Source organism: Clarias gariepinus, chromosome 9 (assembly GCF_024256425.1).
Source record: "Clarias gariepinus isolate MV-2021 ecotype Netherlands chromosome 9, CGAR_prim_01v2, whole genome shotgun sequence".
Classification (NCBI taxonomy): domain Eukaryota; kingdom Metazoa; phylum Chordata; class Actinopteri; order Siluriformes; family Clariidae; genus Clarias; species Clarias gariepinus.
Window position 1 is genome coordinate 32,678,392 of NC_071108.1, and position 18,963 is coordinate 32,697,354.

At 42.7% G+C, this 18,963-nt stretch overlaps 1 protein-coding gene across 1 annotated transcript; it reads right to left on the minus strand.

The window, feature by feature from the left end:
* Window positions 1-790: 790 nt before the first annotated feature.
* rflna (refilin A) lies at window positions 791-15,028 on the minus strand. The gene is made up of 4 exons (XM_053503202.1): window positions 14,736-15,028; window positions 13,570-14,005; window positions 5,231-5,340; window positions 791-3,665 (listed from the first exon to the last, which is right to left on the minus strand). The coding sequence occupies exons 2-4, from the start codon at window positions 13,780-13,782 to the stop codon at window positions 3,329-3,331; spliced, it is 660 nt and encodes a 219-aa protein (XP_053359177.1). The 5' UTR covers window positions 13,783-14,005; window positions 14,736-15,028; the 3' UTR covers window positions 791-3,328.
* Window positions 15,029-18,963: the final 3,935 nt, after the last annotated feature.

The following is an 18,963-nucleotide window of genomic DNA, read 5'->3' on the forward strand; positions in this document are numbered from 1 at the left end:
GTCAGAGGTGTTACTGTCGGTCTAGCTTTATTCCATTTTCAAAGCCATCTTAAAAGAATTAAATTTCATATAAAGATGAATACCTATGAATAGGCTGTCCACCCTTTTGTGACATGCTTAGGATGTAGGCAAGAACTTAGTAACTCCACTTCAGCATCATTATAAAGCTAGTATTAGTCACGCTGTGTAAGAAGAACAGCAATTATCTTTTGAATGGATCCTACAACAGACCTGTGTTCTCCATGTCGTATTATACAGCAATTAACACGACTACTGTATTTGTAGCTGTACAGTAAGTTTTGCATAAATCGGTGGATGGATTTAAAATCGTTTTAGCATCGTAGCTTCTCTCACACGCCTGAGAATGTTTTCTAAAAAAAATTTTAGTCACTAAATCAAAGGATATCCGGTTACTTGTTCCAAGTCCAATTATTTTGACTCACATTGTGCGATATTTATCTAAAGTAAGAAGTCCAATCTTAGCATGTGGTCTTGTGGTTTTGGGGAAGTTTTGAGATTTTAATTAGAAACCTTAAGAATGTTACCCTGCAAACTACCTCTGCCCTACCACCATCACCAGGCTCGGGGTTCGGCTCCTGCAGAGACTCATGGTTTATCTTGCTCCTCTTCTTCAAAGCTTCACACTGAATTTTATTGAATAAAACAAAAGGAAATGAAAAGATAATTCTTTATAAAAATAGAAGTGGTAATTCCTTTTTTTATCATCAGTCATAAATCCACAAAAAATAAAGAATTGAGATTTTATTTGTTCATTTAAGATATACACTGTGTCTTAAATTATTTTCTAATCTTTTGCCCCAAAAAACAACAACAAAAAGATTTAAACTTGTGAATACAAAAATATAAAGAAAATCATTAAGTGCCTTATGCAACATATACATCATCAGTAAGTATTTTACAGAGGAAAAAAGTAAAAAGAATTTAAAAAAATGATTGAAAATCATAGACCTTCATTTACTTATACAGAAACCGCTTCACCCCTCGTGGAACTTTTTAACACTTTCCAAATTCCTTTCATACCAACTTGACCTTGTCCATCGCTACAGTTTATCTGGAAAAAATAAAAACCCTCACTTTGTCATTTAAGTACACATCTTGTCCAGTTTCTTTACCTCGTCTCACTTTCCAGGCAAATCACATCACACAGAGTCGTTCTGTATCTGTCTACTGGTACCTAAAAACCGACAAATTCCGTGCTTCACTTTCACATACAACGAATTACGCACATGTCTGGATTAAGAACAAAAGTCGTCATAAAGTAGATTCTGTGTGAGGTAAGAAATCGAATAATAAAAAAAAAAAAAACGTCTTATTTGAAATCCAGATGTTTGTAAGACAAATGCAAAACACCTTCCGGCGTGCCTGGACGCGTTATGTAGCAAAGATCATCGTTTCCGAGTCCCTTTCCATCCTCCTGCCATAGTTATCAGCTCGTATCAGTCGTCAGGTGCTGTGAATTTTCCTGAGTATAAAAACACATTCCTGACCTGGATTTTACTTCTATTCAGTATTTCAACGTATATTTTATATTTAAACTGTATCAATAGTAAGGATTTTAAAATTAAAGCTAAAGATAACCCAGACGGAATTTTTGGTTGTTGAAATGTTGTGTTGTTAATTTGGCAACGTTGTTATTCAGTTGTTTTTGAAAGTTAGAATGACTTTGATGAAATGATGTCGGAACAACACTGAGTAAATAACGAAATGGGTAACGTTCAACAAATGTTAACTTATACAGATTTTCCGAAATGATGTTAAAAACAATACTAATGGGTCTCCGAGGGGCGCAGTGGTAAAGAGCTCGCCCTATCATCCAGAGATCGCTGGTTCGATCCCCGGGTGATGCTGTTACCTCTTGCAGCCGGAGGTCTAGAGAGAGCTGATAGGCCGAGCTCTCTCAGAAGGGGGGGATGAGAGGTACTTTGTGCTCCCACATTTTTCACGGCTCTAACGGTGCGTGAGCAAGCAGTTCGAAAAGATGCGGTCGGCTGACGCCACGTTGTTCTGAGGAAACACGTGATAGTCTTCGGCCCTCCCGGCTGAATGGTAGTAGTAGCCTTATTGTGGGAGCCCCCTGGCGACGGGGAGGAATTGGCCGAGACTGAATTAGGGAGAAAATAGAAAGAGACGTGACATGAGATACACACGCTGTGTGTGGGAAGCTGATGCATCCGTCCCAATCTCTGATTAGAATTTTGCTCAAATGTTGTGCGAGTTGATGTTAATTGATTTGAGGTTGTATTACCAACTTTATCTCCACGTTAGTTTATCAACGTCATTCTAACTTTCAAAAACAAGGTTGTCCAACAGTTTATTACAAAGCTCATTGTACATAAGCTTTTCTGATCAATAGTCACGTTGGATGAGCCAACAGTCACCAGCATGAAATTTCTAGAAGGTAGAAACCAAATCTCCCAACATGCATCAGTGCATGAGATGGCAGATGCTACCTGTGGTCACTACAGTCTTACAGTCAGGAAAACACAGCACGGCTGATCTCTCAGTTTCGAGCTACATTGACTCTCTCGAAGTAGTCGACTGAAGCGTTCCAGATTTGTAAACAAAACTTGCCTGGACTGAGTTTTTAGACTAGTTTGTGTTGATAATTACTGTCATTTCTAAATCCTAGTAAACTCAGGCTTCTGTCTCGACACGTCCACTCTCTAGTCTTCAACCTTCAGCCGGATTATTAACCACCGGTCCAGAGTCTTGAACAAAACAACATTTTGCTTCAAGGCCGTATTTTTGGACCGCTTCAAATCCGCGGTGTGCTACACACTCCCATGTCTCTTTCTCAGATCTGTATAAAAACATTGGTCCAATCTTTCAAGTGCTCCTACAGTACACTGCTCTCAGCTCGACCAAACTCACTGCAGCCCAAAAAAGAAAAATAAAACAATGAAAAACAAAATTCTTAGCAAAAGTGCAATCAAGCATTTATACAACTCGCAGCAAGTTGTACTATTCCCCTTGCCGTACAGTTTTGAGGATTTAGTATTTCTTTTCTCAATCGTACTCTTTCTACCGGAGTGTAAGGGCGAGAACGAGTAAACAGACAAAAGAACGACAGGTTTAACCCACCTCCCGACTGCAAAGTAAAGATGAATTGTTTATCTTGTTATAACAGATCCGCTTACACAGATTCCAATATTTAATACCCACTTCTTTCACTCGAGACAAAATGAACATCACATCCTCTCCTCCCTTTCTGAGAAGTCTGTAGTCATCCTGTTGCACAAGGCGTCTATTTCTCAACGCTTAGCGAAAGGGAGTTCGTACAAGAGTGTCTCGGTGTGGTGGGTGTGTCTCACAGATCCTCTGTGTAGATGATGCAGGGACTGCCGTCCTCGCTCGACTCCAGCCTTACTGTGGACACGAACCTGCGGCGTCCGGCGGCGTTGGCGTTGTAGTGCAGCGTGGTGCGGTAGGTGTTGCGCGCATGTTTGGGGTAGACTATGGCCGTGCTCTGGTAGTGAATGGGCCGTTGCTTTGGCAGGAAGTGAACCTCTGACTTGTAGTTGCGCCACGTGTGGTTCTGCAGAGCCACCACCGTCTCGCTGTAGGAGGTGACCGTGGGGACTCGTGCGCAGTAAACCTCGTCACGGAAGTGCCGGTGTGAGTCGTACTTCACCTCCGAGCTGAACCTGAACACACAAACCCAGAGTGTTTAAAACAACCACTTGATGTATAGTAGGCTACAAAAGTACATATTTATACTGCATATCCCTAATGAAGAGATGTTCTTGGTATACATTACAAAATGTCAGTCTGTTTCTTTAAAGCGAATGAAGAGCATGCAATGTAAATAACGGACATGGCAGGGTGGAGGGATGTTTTATTGATTTACATATTCAACTATCGTCTAAATGGCAGTTGAGGCACTGAAGAATAGACAGCAGAGCTAAGGATGTTGAGGTTCTCTTTGGGAGTGACAAGGATGGATAGGATCAAGAGTGAGTTCATCAGAGGGACAACCCATGTTAGAAGTCAGAGAGGCCAGATTGAGGTGGTTTGGACATGTTCAGAGGAGAGATTGTGAGCATATTGGTAGAAGGTTGCTGCAGTTGGAACTGCCAGACAGGAGGTCTAGAGGAAGACTAATGGAGGAGATTTATGGATGCAGTGAGAGAGGACATGAAGTTAGTTGGTGTGAGAGAAGAGGATGCAGAGGATAGGGTTGGGTGGAAGCAGATGATTCGCTTTGGCGACCCCTGAAAGGGAACAGCCGAAAGACAAAGAAGAAGAAGAGTCTGAATGGGAGTTAAGGCTTGAAAACCAGGTTGTTCTAGCAAAACCAAAGTTTAGCAAAGGAAAAAACTCTCTCACTCACTCATCATCTATATCGATTTATTCTGTGCGAAGGGTCGAGAGGGGCCCAAAGCCTATTCCAGGAGACTTAGGGCACAAGGTGGGGTACACACACACTACCACACACACTCCCACACTACAGGCAATCACCAATTAGCCTAATCTGCATGTCTTTGAACTGTGGGCGGAAACCAGAGTACCTGGAGGAAACCCACCAAGTACAGAGTCCACCAAAGCTTCTTTCCCGGTGCGTGGCAGGCCGTGGTGCACTGGTTGTTCTGGTGCCTCTCTTGACTTTTTTCAGCAATTTGTGCTGAATTGAGTTTTCTGTGGGATCACCTCAAACGGGACGGCCTTCGGTCCCTGCTGGCCCGTGATCCAGTCACCAGTTTACTCAATGTTCCAAACTCAAAGTTTCGTAATTAAAAAACTTCTAGAAGAAATATTGGATAAAACCAACTATAAGCTGTGGGAGTGATGGCTTAAGTGGCTAAGGCTCTAAGTTGCTGGTTTTTGGATCTGGGGATCCGGGTTCGAGTCCTGTGATTGGTGGGTTACCCCAAACTACCCCGATTTTAACTGATCATTTGTTAAATGTTACAGTTTGAGATTTTGTAAAACGGCATAATCTGTTTTCCCGTAAAACAGTATTTTAAAACTGTGATTAATCGTGATTTAATTACAGTTTATTTAAGCGTGAGGTTTTCATGAAATCCAGTTTTGCTGTTTGACGATTATAAAGCAGACGGTGTGTAAACAGCATAATGACATTTAGATAGACACATTTCCTGTAAGAATACTGTACTCTTGAACACAACTGATCCATGTAGCAGATGGAGTAAAAGGCCTCTCCTGGTAGTGGACCCAGACTTTTGGTGTGTGTGTGTGTGTGTGTGTTTACCTCATCTCTGTGGTGGGTCTAGGGTTCACCTCGATGCTCTCTCCGAAAACCACGGGGTGCATGCGTGACTTGATATCTGTGCCCTGGGAGTTGAGCAGCAGGTATGGAAGCTGCACACACACACACACACACACACAGAAAAGAGGAACGTTAGTCTACTGATTCATCAGTAACACTTATACGATTCACGTTGCAGGATGCGAACAGTTGAGATGGTAGTGTGCGTGTGTGTGTGTGTGCTAGGGGAGTTACGACGCTCATGCGACAACCATCAAAAGAGAGAACGTACAGCATTCATTCATCTGTTTATATTGAGGACAATAAAAACGCTAGAAAATGTCCCGACACATATGAGCCCTTTGAAGATACCATGTTTATGTAGAGGACTATCTTGGTCTACGTTGTGACTAAGTGTCTGGTGAATGCCTTAATCTGTGTTTGTCATGCTGCGTGTGTGTGTGAGTGTGTGTGTGTTGGTCTGTGACTCCACCTGCTTGTGCCATCACTCGCACCCCCCCCCCGCCCCCACACCCCCCGCTGAGCCTGATTATCCCTGGACACGTGTGTCTTACAATTCATCAGCGAAAGACATTATTACAAATATCTCCCGAAGAACTGGAACAAACAAGCAGCACTTTTCATAAACACAAAATCAGTGTGTGAATAAATAAAGTGAAAGACGTACTCAGTCAGTTTTGTAACCTTGACTTTGGACTTGGCTTTGACGCTATTATTTACAAAAAGAAGTAAATTCTCTTTTTCGCAGCATTGTGGTCCGTTCCTCTTTGCCGATACAACTTTAATCCTCCAAGTTCATACGTACTGTATACGTACTGTTACATATATGATTTGTCTGAATGCTGATTTCCAGTCCCTTCGGGGTGTTCAAGTCAAAGCGAGACTTTTGATTGTGCAGAATAACAATGAGAGTAAAAACTCCCTTTATTTCTCTATATAATCTCCTGCTGCACTAATGCACTTATCCCAGTGTTTCACTAGAGCTTGGACAACATCAAGGTGGAACGTTTTCTCAGTACTCCAGGACCATGATCTGTCAGATTCATGTCTGAAACCCTGGCCTTCCAGGAACTCCTTTAATGGCCCCATATACACAAACACACACATACTATATTATTCAGGAGCATAATGTTGAAGTGTCAGTCTCTACTATAAGACTTGTGTGACTAAAAGAAGGAATCTGGGATTTTTCTTTTTTATTTTGTATTTCTGCTACAGCGCTCCTTCTCACAGGTGTACGATTCATGCATTTGTGTTTTGTCTCACTCTAACAGACGAAACCCCAGACGAGCTCAGAGATCCTTTGTGAAAGTGCATATTTTCTTTACGTGCCCCATTCACCGTCGTTATCACCGTGTCTCGCTCCACACCTCCTTCCTCCCTCAAACTCGGCCGACTACATCTTTCCCAAACACACTTCATGCTCTCGCCTGACAAAAGGAACGGAAACGACCAAGCTAAAAATAAATAAAGAAAAGAAAAATCAGTGGCTGTTTTTGTGAAAGGGTCGGGCGGGCCGAGCGAGCCCACGCCGCGTATGGCACGTCGGTGAGCGAGCCAAGTCACTGCGAGTTCTCCACATCTGTTTGCTATCTCTGCTGCAGTGGATTTTAGATTAGGGCTTTTCCACAATGGCAGCCCTAACACACACACACACATACATCAGAGAAAGAGTCTCGAGATTAGTGTGTGTGTGTGTGTGCTTGGCTTTGTGCTGCTTAAGGAATCTTGCCTGATAATCGTGGTTGTATAAATGAATCGCACATGTATTAAAACAAAGAGTCATATATTATTTGTGTGTGTGTGGACGTGGAGTCAGAAAACACGAAGTAAAAATGACGCAGCAAAGAATTTCATATGAATGGTCTTGACTTAGTTTTATATTCTCAGGATGATCCACACACTTTTGGCTGTACGTTATATTGTTCAGAGGAATCAGGAGTTATTGCGTCATAAAATGTCAGAGCCTATCAGGTTCTAATATGCAAATGAGGCCTGCAGACAAACGCAACACCGGTTTATGAGGATTTGGGTGGTGTTTCTGTTCATAACGTGCATATACTGTACAAACATCTGGATTTCCACTGTATTTCTCATGCATCTGTTCCTTGTATATGTGACAAATCGGACACCGAGGTCGAGGGGCTCTTCTTACTGTATACTGTGTATGAGGTCACAATAGGGAGAGAATAATGTAATTGCACTGTTTAAAACCCTTAAAACTCAGGAGGCACAGATCCGTGACAACAACAAAAGATATTATTACTTTTATAATGTGTAAATCTTCCAGTACTGGACTATGGGAATGACATCGAAAAAAATTGCTTATTATTATTATTATTATTATTATTAATATTTTGGTTTGTAGAAACTGTTATTTCTTTGCCTGTGTGACCCATTTAAACATTTTTTTTTTTGCTCAGCCATGTTTGTATAGTTGGTTAAAATGAACTTAAAATTTTGCCTAGTGCATACTGAAAAAAAGTATACGTCACTCTATACTGCACAATCCTGAGCCCTATATATAAATAAAGGTCTATAAAAAAAACTGTAAAACAAAAAAATGGCAAAAATGGTGCGCTTTAAGGGTTACAGCACCGGCTAATATAAATAAAAAAAAGAAAGAAAAAACAAGGACAAAAACCTGAGAATGTTGACTTTTCAAATTTTTTATTATTACAATGAAAAAAATAACCAGTCCCTGCTTTTTGTCCTTTTTCGAATTTTGTGTTCGCCCTGGACTTAAACCCCTCCCTCATTAATGTGGGGCTGTGAGTAGCTCAGTGTTTAGGGCATTGGCCTAATGATCAGCAGGTCGCAGGTTCAAACCCAAGCACCACCAATTTGCTCCTGTTGGGCCCTTAACCCTCGGATGTACAGTATAATGTGATCATGAATAATGTCGCTCTGGATAAGGGCGTCTCCCAAATGCTGTAAATGTAATGTTATTGAATGTAAACAATCCAAGTAGATTGTCTTCTAACGTGACCTCATAAAAGAAAGGCCTCGTCGTTCAGCTCGGCTTATGGGCTCTGGATGGTCGTGGCTCAGTAGTACCTCATTTACATAGACACTGAAACGGTGTGTTCTGAACAGGGAGTTACGAGAGGGTGTTTGGGAAAACGAAAACTGATCCGAGGGGTTTCAACACACACACTAGGGAGCAGAGAGCAGGTGTACGACCTTGTTAATAGGATTTCTTTTTTTTTTTTACAATTTCTTTTTTTTCAGATTTTGATCTTTCTCTCGCTCGAGCCAGTGTGGGGTTCGTTTTACAAATCATTTGAAAAAGATATTCCTGAACTACGAAATGATTTTGTACTTGTTTATGATAATAGTCGACCTATGACGAAGAGAACGGAGCAGATACTGAGAGACGTCGGCTCGTTCGAGGTTGTACGTGAAGCCGGACGTGCACACCTTTAATTCTAAACGAGGTGCTTGTTTGTGTTTAAAAGGCAGAGAAACCTGCCCAGGACATAAAAGTTAATTCTATACTACAGGAGAAATAAGGCTGTGATTATAAGGCATTGTACTTTGTCGGATTTGCCGAGCAGCAGCTGCAAAAACAGGAGCGTGAGGGAAAGCAGGAGCGCTGCGTTCTCCTCCCGATCACAAAGTCAACTCAATGACAGCCTCTGCTGTTTATTAACTCTCCCAAACACGCAGCGGGCTGAAAGTCCAATTATGCAACGGGCTGCAACAGCCCCCGGTAGCTCCACCGCGCAAAAATAGACCAGGGAGATTGTTCTTGGCTGGCATGAGCAAACAACTCCGAAATAGACCTGCGGCCATGCGAGAGAGAGAGAGAGAGAGAGAGAGAGAGAGAAAATACTTAAATATAATAAAGCCTTCACCGAGCAGGCATGTGCACGTCGTCCCGCTCGGCTAGAAAACGCCAAGCACAGCAAACAACGCTGCCATTGTGTGTTTCTGTTTTCTCTCCCGAGTTTACTTGATCCTAATAAACAGTATCGCAGGGAGGAGCGCTCCAGAGAGCGCCGCACAAGCCGCGACGTGAAGAGCCGTGCCAGTTTCATGGGCCAGGACGTGTCCGGAGGAGGCAGGTTTCCGATTTCTCGAACACTACTACAGACACGGCGCGGAGAAGAAACAGAGCCCTTGTGTTTTCTGTACTGAAGTGTACGGAACAGCATTTCACCGCATTGTTAAAGACAAATATTGTCCAAAATAAGCAGGGTGGTGGTGGAAAAAAAACAACAAAACAAAACAATTTTTTTTTTAAATCACTTTGTCATTGTGTAAAAAACCAAAAGGGGAACAAGATTAAATTGTTCTGCTTTCTTTTTCCAGGAAACATTTTTACACCGTCAGTATTTATCACATCGTCGTCGTGTCTGCATGGACGCTTCGGCTTTAGGTCACTAAAAAAGGACCTTTTGGAAAAAACGATATTTAGGAAGTTTGGAGTTTGGTTTGTACGATGCATCATGTAAGAATCACTGCATCTCAGGTTTTCATGAAAATGACTTTTAGGCTTTTTTCGTTGTGGCCCTTACTGTAGGGGTCATATCACTGCCCGTGCTTAGACAGTGTGTGTTTGTAAATTTTTTAAACTGAGAGACAGCAAGGAAGCGTTTGTGAGTTTGTTAGTGGCGACACGGTGCCGTAGTGGTTAGCACCTCCAGGTCCTGGGTTCGAGTCCCACCTCGGGGTCTGTGTGCATGGAGTTTGCACGTTCTCTCCCTGTGCTTGGTGGGTTTCCTCCGGGTGCTCCGGTTTCCTCCCGCAGTCCAAAAAACAGGCAGATTAAGAAAACTGGCGTTCACAAATTGCCTGAAGTGTGTTAAAGCACGTGTGTATGTACACTGTGATGGATTTGAAGCCTGTCCAGGGTGTTCTCTGCTTTGTGCCCTAAGTCTCCTGAGATAGGCTCCAGGCCCCTGTGAACACTGTATACAGGATAAAGCCGTATAAATGATGAGCTAATGAGTGAGTGGTTTGTGAGTGTGGTCACATCTCGGGCTTAGAACCCAATGTGTAAGAATCCACCTGTCTGAACTAAACGTTAAGGATAAAATATAAGTGTTTCCACCATGATGTCTGTCTCCTATTCACTCATCCACCTGTGCTCTCTCTCTCTCTCTCACACACACACACACCTGCTGTTAGAGGTACGAAAAGAGCTTTTTGGAGCTCAGTTTCCACCCAGTTTGCTTCCATGAATCCAAATCTGAAAATCATTTGTGGTGTTGTTATTAAAGCTGAACGTGCACGCACAGGCGACGCGCCGCAGTCGACCCAAGGCGAGGGTTTGAGCTCGCGGGCTTGTGCTGGCTCTCCTGCAGTTTAGGCAAGTGTGAGCACGCACATGGAGGAGGAGGGGGAGGAGGAGGAGGAAAAAATGCACTCAGGAATAAACGTTCCACAAAAGCACGTGAAGCACCGTTCAGAAGGAGGACCGGAGTCTGTACAGGTCGCAGGGATTTAAAGAAGAGTGGAAGGAAAAAAATTTCCAACATGCTGTAGAGATTAGAGATAATCACCGGCTGTACAGCGTGTACAAGTGAACTTCAGCATGGTTCAGCTGTAGTGTTGGTGATTTGTGTGTGTGTGTGTGTGTGTGTGTGTGTGTGTGTGTGTGTGTGTGTGTGTGAGAGAGAGAGAGAGAGAGGTGACCCGTTTTCCTGCTCATTTGTTCAGTTGGTGAACGGTGGCCTTGTTTTATTTGTTTGTTTGTTTCTTATAGAGGAGAAGGTTATGAGGTTAAATCCCACACCACTGAGAACATCTCCAAAATATTAATGAATAAGTGGTTGGTTTAAAAAAACAAACACATTTTTGATCTGATTTTGTGATCAAACATGGATGTTGGAGTGTTGAACCACGCCCATGTGACAGTTCTGTGTTGCTGTTGTTGTTTTCGTTTTCAGCGCCGACTCTGAAATATGCTGCAGATTCTTGCGTAATGATTAAAGCCGGGAGATTTAAAGGTGCTGCAGGATTAGTTGTGAATGGCCCCTGACTTCGGGCTCCGGGCTCCAGGCCGGGGTCTGTTAGTCCAGGACTCTGTAACCTTTTGAAAGGCAGAAATATAAGCTGAGGGAACGCAGATGAGCGCGTGCCCTCACACACTGTAACAGGAGCAGCAGTACTAAAGGGTAGAAATGTGTGTGTGTGTGTGTGTGTGTGTGTGGTGCTTTAAAGTCCTGATTGTATGTGCTTACACGATGGACGTGAGAAAGCCAAGGTCAGATTTCTGTCATTATCACACGAGCAAACATTCTCTGTGTGTGTGTGTGTGTGTTTACTTCACATCCCTGGCCTTTTAATAAACCCATTTCTCTTCCCGGCTGATATCGAATCCTTCACCGTGGTTACAACCGCTTGACGTTTTTACGACTCCGCGGTTCCACCTGTAAACGAGGTGTTCGCTGCATTTTCACCGTGCGGCGGCTTGTAATACTTTATCCCCGATAACATCTCTACACTTCTCTACTCCTTCGATCTTATCTCTATTCCTTTCAAGCGTCTCCAGCAGGATGAGCCGCGCCTCGGGTTTCTCCTGCATTTCCTCGAATCGCTTTTCGATCTGAACCTCGTGAAGACGTTTTGTTTTTTGTTTTTTTACGCGCCGCAAAGCCGTGGAGATCTCCTTACTTTTAACGCAGGCGCTCCGGTTGCATGAATGTATAATCGTTAAGAATGGCATGTGCTCGGAAAGCACTTTGACACTGCAGGGAATGTTTTGAGATATGAGGACTCGTCTCGATGGCGAGAGTTTTGGACTCGAAATATTCACCAATGGTTAAAGAATGGACGTTTCTTCCCCCTGTTTTTCCCGCTATGTCTGACCTTGTTCCTTGTTCCTCTGTACGCTGTTCCACAACGTGACGGGGCGACATTAAGGAACAGACCTCGTTCCCGATAATTGCGAATGACATCAAGAAATGCAGACGGGGACCCATGGGTCTGGGAAACACGTCTATACGAAAAGAGTTATACCAAAGATACACTGACTTAACATATTTAAACTGGATGCTGTTCATTATAAGAGCTCGAACGCCTGATTGTCTGCACCCCTGTGCTCGTGTATGCGGAAGAGGGACGATAGCGCTTTCACTTCCACTGCATTAAACATCAGGTTAAAAAGATTTAGTGTGTTTTCTCATCATGGCGCCGGGTCCGTTCCCGAGAACACTCCACCCCAAAGTCTGGTCCATTTTGATCAGTGAGAACACACTCGTTTCATGCTCGGGAACGTGCCCGAGTCCGCTTGTACAGATGGTCCCGAGAACGACACGACGATACGGAAGCCAATCGTACATGAGCATGGAAGCAGTTCGCCGTTGCGACTTCTCTGTTCTCTTCTTCTCTCCGCGTTTAACAGACGCACGGTACAAATCAGTCGTGTTCAATGTGAAAATACCCTCGGTGTGGCTTTGTGTATCAATGAGGAAGCTGTCCTGTGGTAAGCGGAAAGGTGTTCCAGTTTGTCATAATATAACCATGACTTTGTGCAGTGTTTCATTTGCGTGTTTCCTTCATTAACGAACTCTATGAGGACCAACACGTTTGCCACAACAATCATTTATAAATGAAAATTACATCAACCTGAGATTTGCTGATCCATAAACAATTCTGTCCAACATGTGATGGCTGTTTGCCTTTTCCTGGCTGTTTCCCATTCCCGACACTTTAAAGGAGCAATACATTGAGTGTGAGAGCCAGTGGTACGGTGAGGAACAACACCGCCTCACCTCACAGCTCTCAGGTCCCTGATCTAAAGCTCCATGTTCATGCAGGGTTCCTCAGGGTTCTGTTCCCTCTCGTAAAAACGTGCTGCCGAGACCTGTACGTAACTGGTCCAACACTGGTCCTCCTCAGCTCTGCACTGGCTTGGTAAGATCTTACCAAATATCAACCACTGGTAATATGGTGGACGAGGTACTGTACTGTAGATGCTGGAAGTAACGTCAAAGATCAGGTTAGCTCTTACCTTACTGCAGACGTTTGGACCAAAGGAGATGTATGGGAGATGGAAATCTTACCACTACCAGGTTGGGATTTGGGGGAGAAAAAAAATTTCAATTTCTGTTTCTACATAGAGCAGACTGGATCAGTCGGACACTAGTAGTGAGTTTTGAGGGGACCGTACAGTACGTCTTCGCATTGAACCTGTATCCTCTGAATCTGATGTCTATCCCGAAAACTACAGTACGGACCAGTTACTTACGAAGGATGGACGAATATCAGCACTTAACATACTGTATCTTTCATTATTTTAGAATCAAAAATAATTTAAAAAATAATTATAAACATGTGTTTATGTATTTCTGACAGGTTGTTTTTAAGCTTACCAGTTTGCCTTCCCGGCCCTCCTTCCTCCAGTACATTGCTCCATGGTGCTCGAGGGCGATGGGGGTCCGAGGCTCTGCGGTTGACGGTGAGAGCGGACAGAGGGGCGGGCTCGGGCTCGGCGGAAGCCCTGAGTCGGGACTGTCCAGAAGTCCCTCGCGGCTCTTTCCCTTCAGACTGTCCTCCATAGCCTGCAAGTGTAGATGGCCCACCATTTCCGCGAGACGAAATATATTACAGACTTTTTTTTTTTTTTCAAGAAAAATAAATGTCCCCGGATGAGTCTTTAAAAAACTGGATTGTGTTTTCAAATTTTTAAGGCTAAAATCCAACCCAGTCCTGGTCCAGAGCAAAAAAAGGAATAAAAAATGATAATCAAATAGAAAAATCCAATTAAAATCGGGAGCTGAACGCTGAAACGCTCTCCTCCTCTTCACTCTGTAAAGAAATGATATATTTTTTAAAAACATAAAACAAACAAACAGACCATAAGGTATACTACAGGAACTTAATTTATTTTAAAATGAACACAAGCAGCGTTCAACTACCCAGCTGCTCATTAAACACGCGTATACAACCCGGGGTATTTCACATGTTTATGGTTGGTTATTTATTGATCTGTTTGTTTATTTATTTACTTGCTTGTTGGTTTATATGGTCATTACAACATACACATTTAACTTCCTTCTTAGACAATATGTTGATATTAAAGTATAGTTTCCAAGAGTTGATTAACTGCAGAGAAAAAGTCATCAATTAACTTGTTTATTGTTTGTTACCAAACAGTGATATAATGTAGTATTGTGATATTTACATTGAGTATATGCTGTATATAGTGTATATAAATGTGTGTTTTTGTGTACACACACACACACACACACACACTGTAAAATACAGTAGGTTTTGTATGTAAATACATATTCTAATACATATTAGAGTTATACAATAACAGAATCGCGTTGATTTAGTAAAAAGTGTCGGTTTTTATGAGATCAAAGGAATAAGATCAAAGTCCCAGCAACAGTTACAGAGAGTTACTAAGTAACTTTTGTCCTTTTAGATCTTTAGTTTGAGTTTAAAGCTGAGAAATCCCACATACATTAGTAATGTTGTGATTATATTTAACTCAAGAGAAACACACGTGTGTGTGTATGTGTGTGTGTGTTACCTTTAATTAAGAAATCCCAGCGGGTGAAATAAACCCTCACTCTGTTCATATCCAGTGCTCAGATCAGCCCAAAATAATACAAATAAAAAAAGATTAAATCCAAGTGAGTTCTTCAGTAGACCTGGTGTGTGTGTGTGTGTGTGTGTGTGTGATCAGCCACCGCTCAGTCTCACTGTAACACCTCCAGCACCTGGAGAGCTCTGTGTGTGTGTGTGTGTGTGTGTGTGCGCAGATATTCCTCTCTGTGTCCGCTCCTGTACACTGACTCAGTCTGACTGACTCCCTCACACACATGCATGTGCGTGTCTCTCTCTGTGTGTGTGTGTGTGTGTGTGTGTGTGTGTTTTGGCTCCACGCTGCGTTTTTCTCTTTAATCCAGCGCACTGCTTTCCGCACCTGGACATTTGACTGTAATTCCGACACTGGGCCGCTAGAGGGCTCCAAACCGCTTACACGGTATACACAAAAACCTCTCTAACCGTAAACCCTGTAGAGGAAATGTTTTGTCTGATACAGTAAAGGACCAGAAACCAGTCTCACAGTGTTTTTCTCCGTTTGTGTGTCTGTCTTTCTGTCAGAAGTTAATGAAACTTCGCTTTTCTCTAGGTATCTGCCTAAACTATGAGCTGTTTTGTGCTAGAGTCTAAAAAAAGCAGTGTACTGCGCATGCGTCAAACTGTGGGCGTGTCTTAAATCAACCAGAATTTACTAGAACTTCTGCAGCACTCAGATCTCTGCCTGTAGTTTAACCTGCAGCATCAGTGAAATCTGAATGTGGAGTAAAAGTGAAGTTATGAACAGTTCTGTGTGGGATTTAATAATCTACTTTAAAATAATCTACTAATGCGCTTCTGTCTCAGTCAGTGGCGGCTGCTAGCTTGTGAATTATTTTTACGTAAATTTTGGCTAGTTTCCCCTTCCACAAGCTACTTTAATTATATGAACGTACTAACTTTACAAAGCTGAAACACTGAGCAAAGTCAAGAAGGCTATAATAAGTTTTTTTAATTATTGAAAGAATGATTTGTACAAACAAAAATGCTTTATATCACCAGCAAACAATACAGAGTGCAGCGGTTCATCGTAGCACTTCACCTGGGAATCCGCATGGGCCGTGGCGGACTGGCCATCTGGAGTAGCGGGAGTTTTCCCGGTGGGCCGCTGGCCAGTGTGGGCCGGCCCAGTCAGTACGCAAATATATAAAAAATGACGGAAACCATAATATTGCATCTTTTTCCTACTCATATGAATGAGTGCGTCGATCGCACGGGCGCCGCCGACAAAGAGCGTGTTGTTGCGGGAGAGAGAGGTTGATTTACGACTGTTTACGGGAGTGTAGTCCAGTACGACTGTTTACGGGAGTGTAGTCCAGGGAGATGCATTGTGGGTAATGCAGTCCGGTGTGTGTGAAGTTAAACGCGAATGCGAGATGTAAGCTGGGATATCAAGCCTGAGTTTTGTTTTCTTTTCAGTACTTTTTAGTTGGATTTAAGTGCGGGAGCCACCCGAAAGTTTGTACTATAACCTGACAATGGGACTGAACTTGAATCTCTGTAGCTCTGATGTATACTTAAGACATGCTGTCAATCAAAAAAGGGGTTCCGCCCTTTAAACAGCTCCTCCAATCATCATGCAGAAGCTCGGAGTCCTGGCCCGCGTAATCGCAGCGTTTATCCAATGACCGTCTAGTTTCAAAGCACTGAAAAAAACGTTCAAAGCAGCCGCATTGAAGTCAATGGACGCTGGGCTTCAACGGGGAAATGCACTGTGACGCTACGGGAATGTATGAGAAGAAAATCAAGTCAGCCGACCTGCTATATCTAACTGATTCTGAACGAACTCGTCTTTGTTATTTTTAGTCAATAAACAGCTTAGTGTAAACAAGGCGTAAGATCCTCAACCTTACAGAATGTGATTTCTTTGTATTAATAAGTTAGACAGAGAGTTCTGACGTACATCCTCACAGAAATACATAAACGAAGGCAGAACTAAACCTTTAGGACACCCTGTGTAATACGTAGTTTAGTACATTTAAATATTTTTGGATTTGCTTATTTAAAAAACCCACACGCCCTCATCCTTTTGGCTAGACTTGATAAAGAGCTATTAAACACATCCATGTGTACGGTTGTGAGTTTTTTTATGCTTATTATTTGTATTTGTTTTATTTTATGTACCGTATTTATTTTTTGGCAGCACACTTGAATTAAATCCCCATCAACATCTGGCTTTTACAAGAAAACATCTTGTTAATACAAAGATTTTGTTTCTACAAGAAAACGTCTTGTTGTTATGAGACAGTTATCTTGTTATTACATACAACATCTTGCTACTACAAGAAAATATTGCTGCGCTCTTACTAAATGAAAATATTTGTGTATTATTAGAAAACGTCCCATTATAAGGTCTTGTTGCTACAAGAAAACTGTATGAGAGTAACATTGTTATTATAAGAAAACATCTGGTTATTGCAAGAAAACCTCTCGTTATTATGAGAAAATTATTGTTACTGCAAGATTTTACTTAAAAAAACAGCTCGTTATAAAACAATTATTTTATTACAAGGAAAGAGCTTGTTATTGCAAAAGAAAAAAGTTATGCAAGTCAGTGTTTGAGGTCTGATGGGGGTGATGAAGTGATGATCAAGTGGTGGTTTAGTGATGGTAGAGTGACGAGTCAGTCATGGTGGAGTGATGATAAAGTTATGTGGAGTTATGGAGACATGATGGAGGAGCAGTAGGGGTCTGATGGTGTAGATGGATTTCTTAAAAAGCAAAGTTAGAGAGATAAAGTGATGGAGGAGTAAAGGTGGAGTGATGTTGCAGCAATGGAGGTCTGATGGTGCAAGTAAAAATGGAGTGATGGTGGAACGATGAAGAGGTGACAGAGGAGTGGTAGAGAAGTGATGTAGGAGTGATGGAGGTGCATTGGGAAAGTGATGGAAACTGGTGTAGGAGTGATGGAAGTGTGTTGGAGAAGTGTTGATGGAGTGATAAAGAAGTGCTGGGAAGTGGTGTAGGAGTGATGAGGGAGCGATGGAATAGTGATGATGGAGCAATGGAAGAGGAATGGAATAGTGATAGAGAGGTGATGGTGGAGCGATGGAATAGTGATGGAGAAGTGATGGAGGAGCGATGGAATAGTGATGGAGAAGTGGTGGAGGAGCGATGGAATAGTGATGGAACAGTGATGGAAGAGCGATGGAATAGTGATGGAGAGGTGATGGAGGATTGATGGAATAGTGATGGAGAAGTGATGGAGGATCGATGGAATAGTGATGGAGAAGTGATAGAGGATCGATGGAATAGTGATGGAGGAGCGATGGAATAGTGATGGAGAAGTGATGGAGGAGCGATGGAATAGTGATGGAGAAGTGATGGAGGAGCGATGGAATAGTGATGGAGAAGTGATGGAGGATCGATGGAATAGTGATGGAGGAGCGATGGAATAGTGATGGAGAAGTGATGGAGGAGCGATAGGATAGTGATGGAGAAGTGATGGAGGATCGATGGAATAGTGATGGGGAAGTGATGGTGGAGCAATGGAAGAGGAATGGAATAGCGATGGAGAAGTGATGGAAGAGCGATAGAATAGTGAGGGAGGAGTGATGGTAACTGGTGTTGAAGCGATGGAGGAGTGACGTTGGAGTGAGGTTAAAGCAATGGAGGAGTGGCGTTGGAGTGATGTTAGAGTGATGGAGAAGTGACGTTTAGTGACATTGGAGGAGTGATGGAGGAGCGATGGAATAGTGATGGAACAGTGATGGAAGAGCGATGGAATAGTGATGGAGAGGTGATGGAGGAGTGATGGTAACTGGTGTAGGAGTGATGAAGAAGTGACATTAGAGTGAGGATGGAGGAGTGAGACCTTTCTCTTTTGTGTCTCTGTGAGAGACTAGAGAATGCATGTAACACAGAAGTGTAAAGGAAAAAGCCGGAGCGTGAGAGTTCTGTTGAACAGAGAGACCTGGAATCCAGTTTCAGATTTTATTCTTCGTTTAATTCTGGCAATCTGTATCTGTCTTAAATCATCATCCCTCTCTCTCTCTCTCTCTCTCTCTCTCTCTCTCTCTCTTCACTTTCCCCTGGTCTTTGATGGTTCAGCAGTTTTCTGCTGTAATTTTGATGAATTGCCAGGTCACTTCAAAGCTTTGAGTTAGGAGTGTGTGTGTGTGTGTGTGTGTGTGTCCACACAGTGTATATCCAAACCCAATGTGACAGTTTGTTTA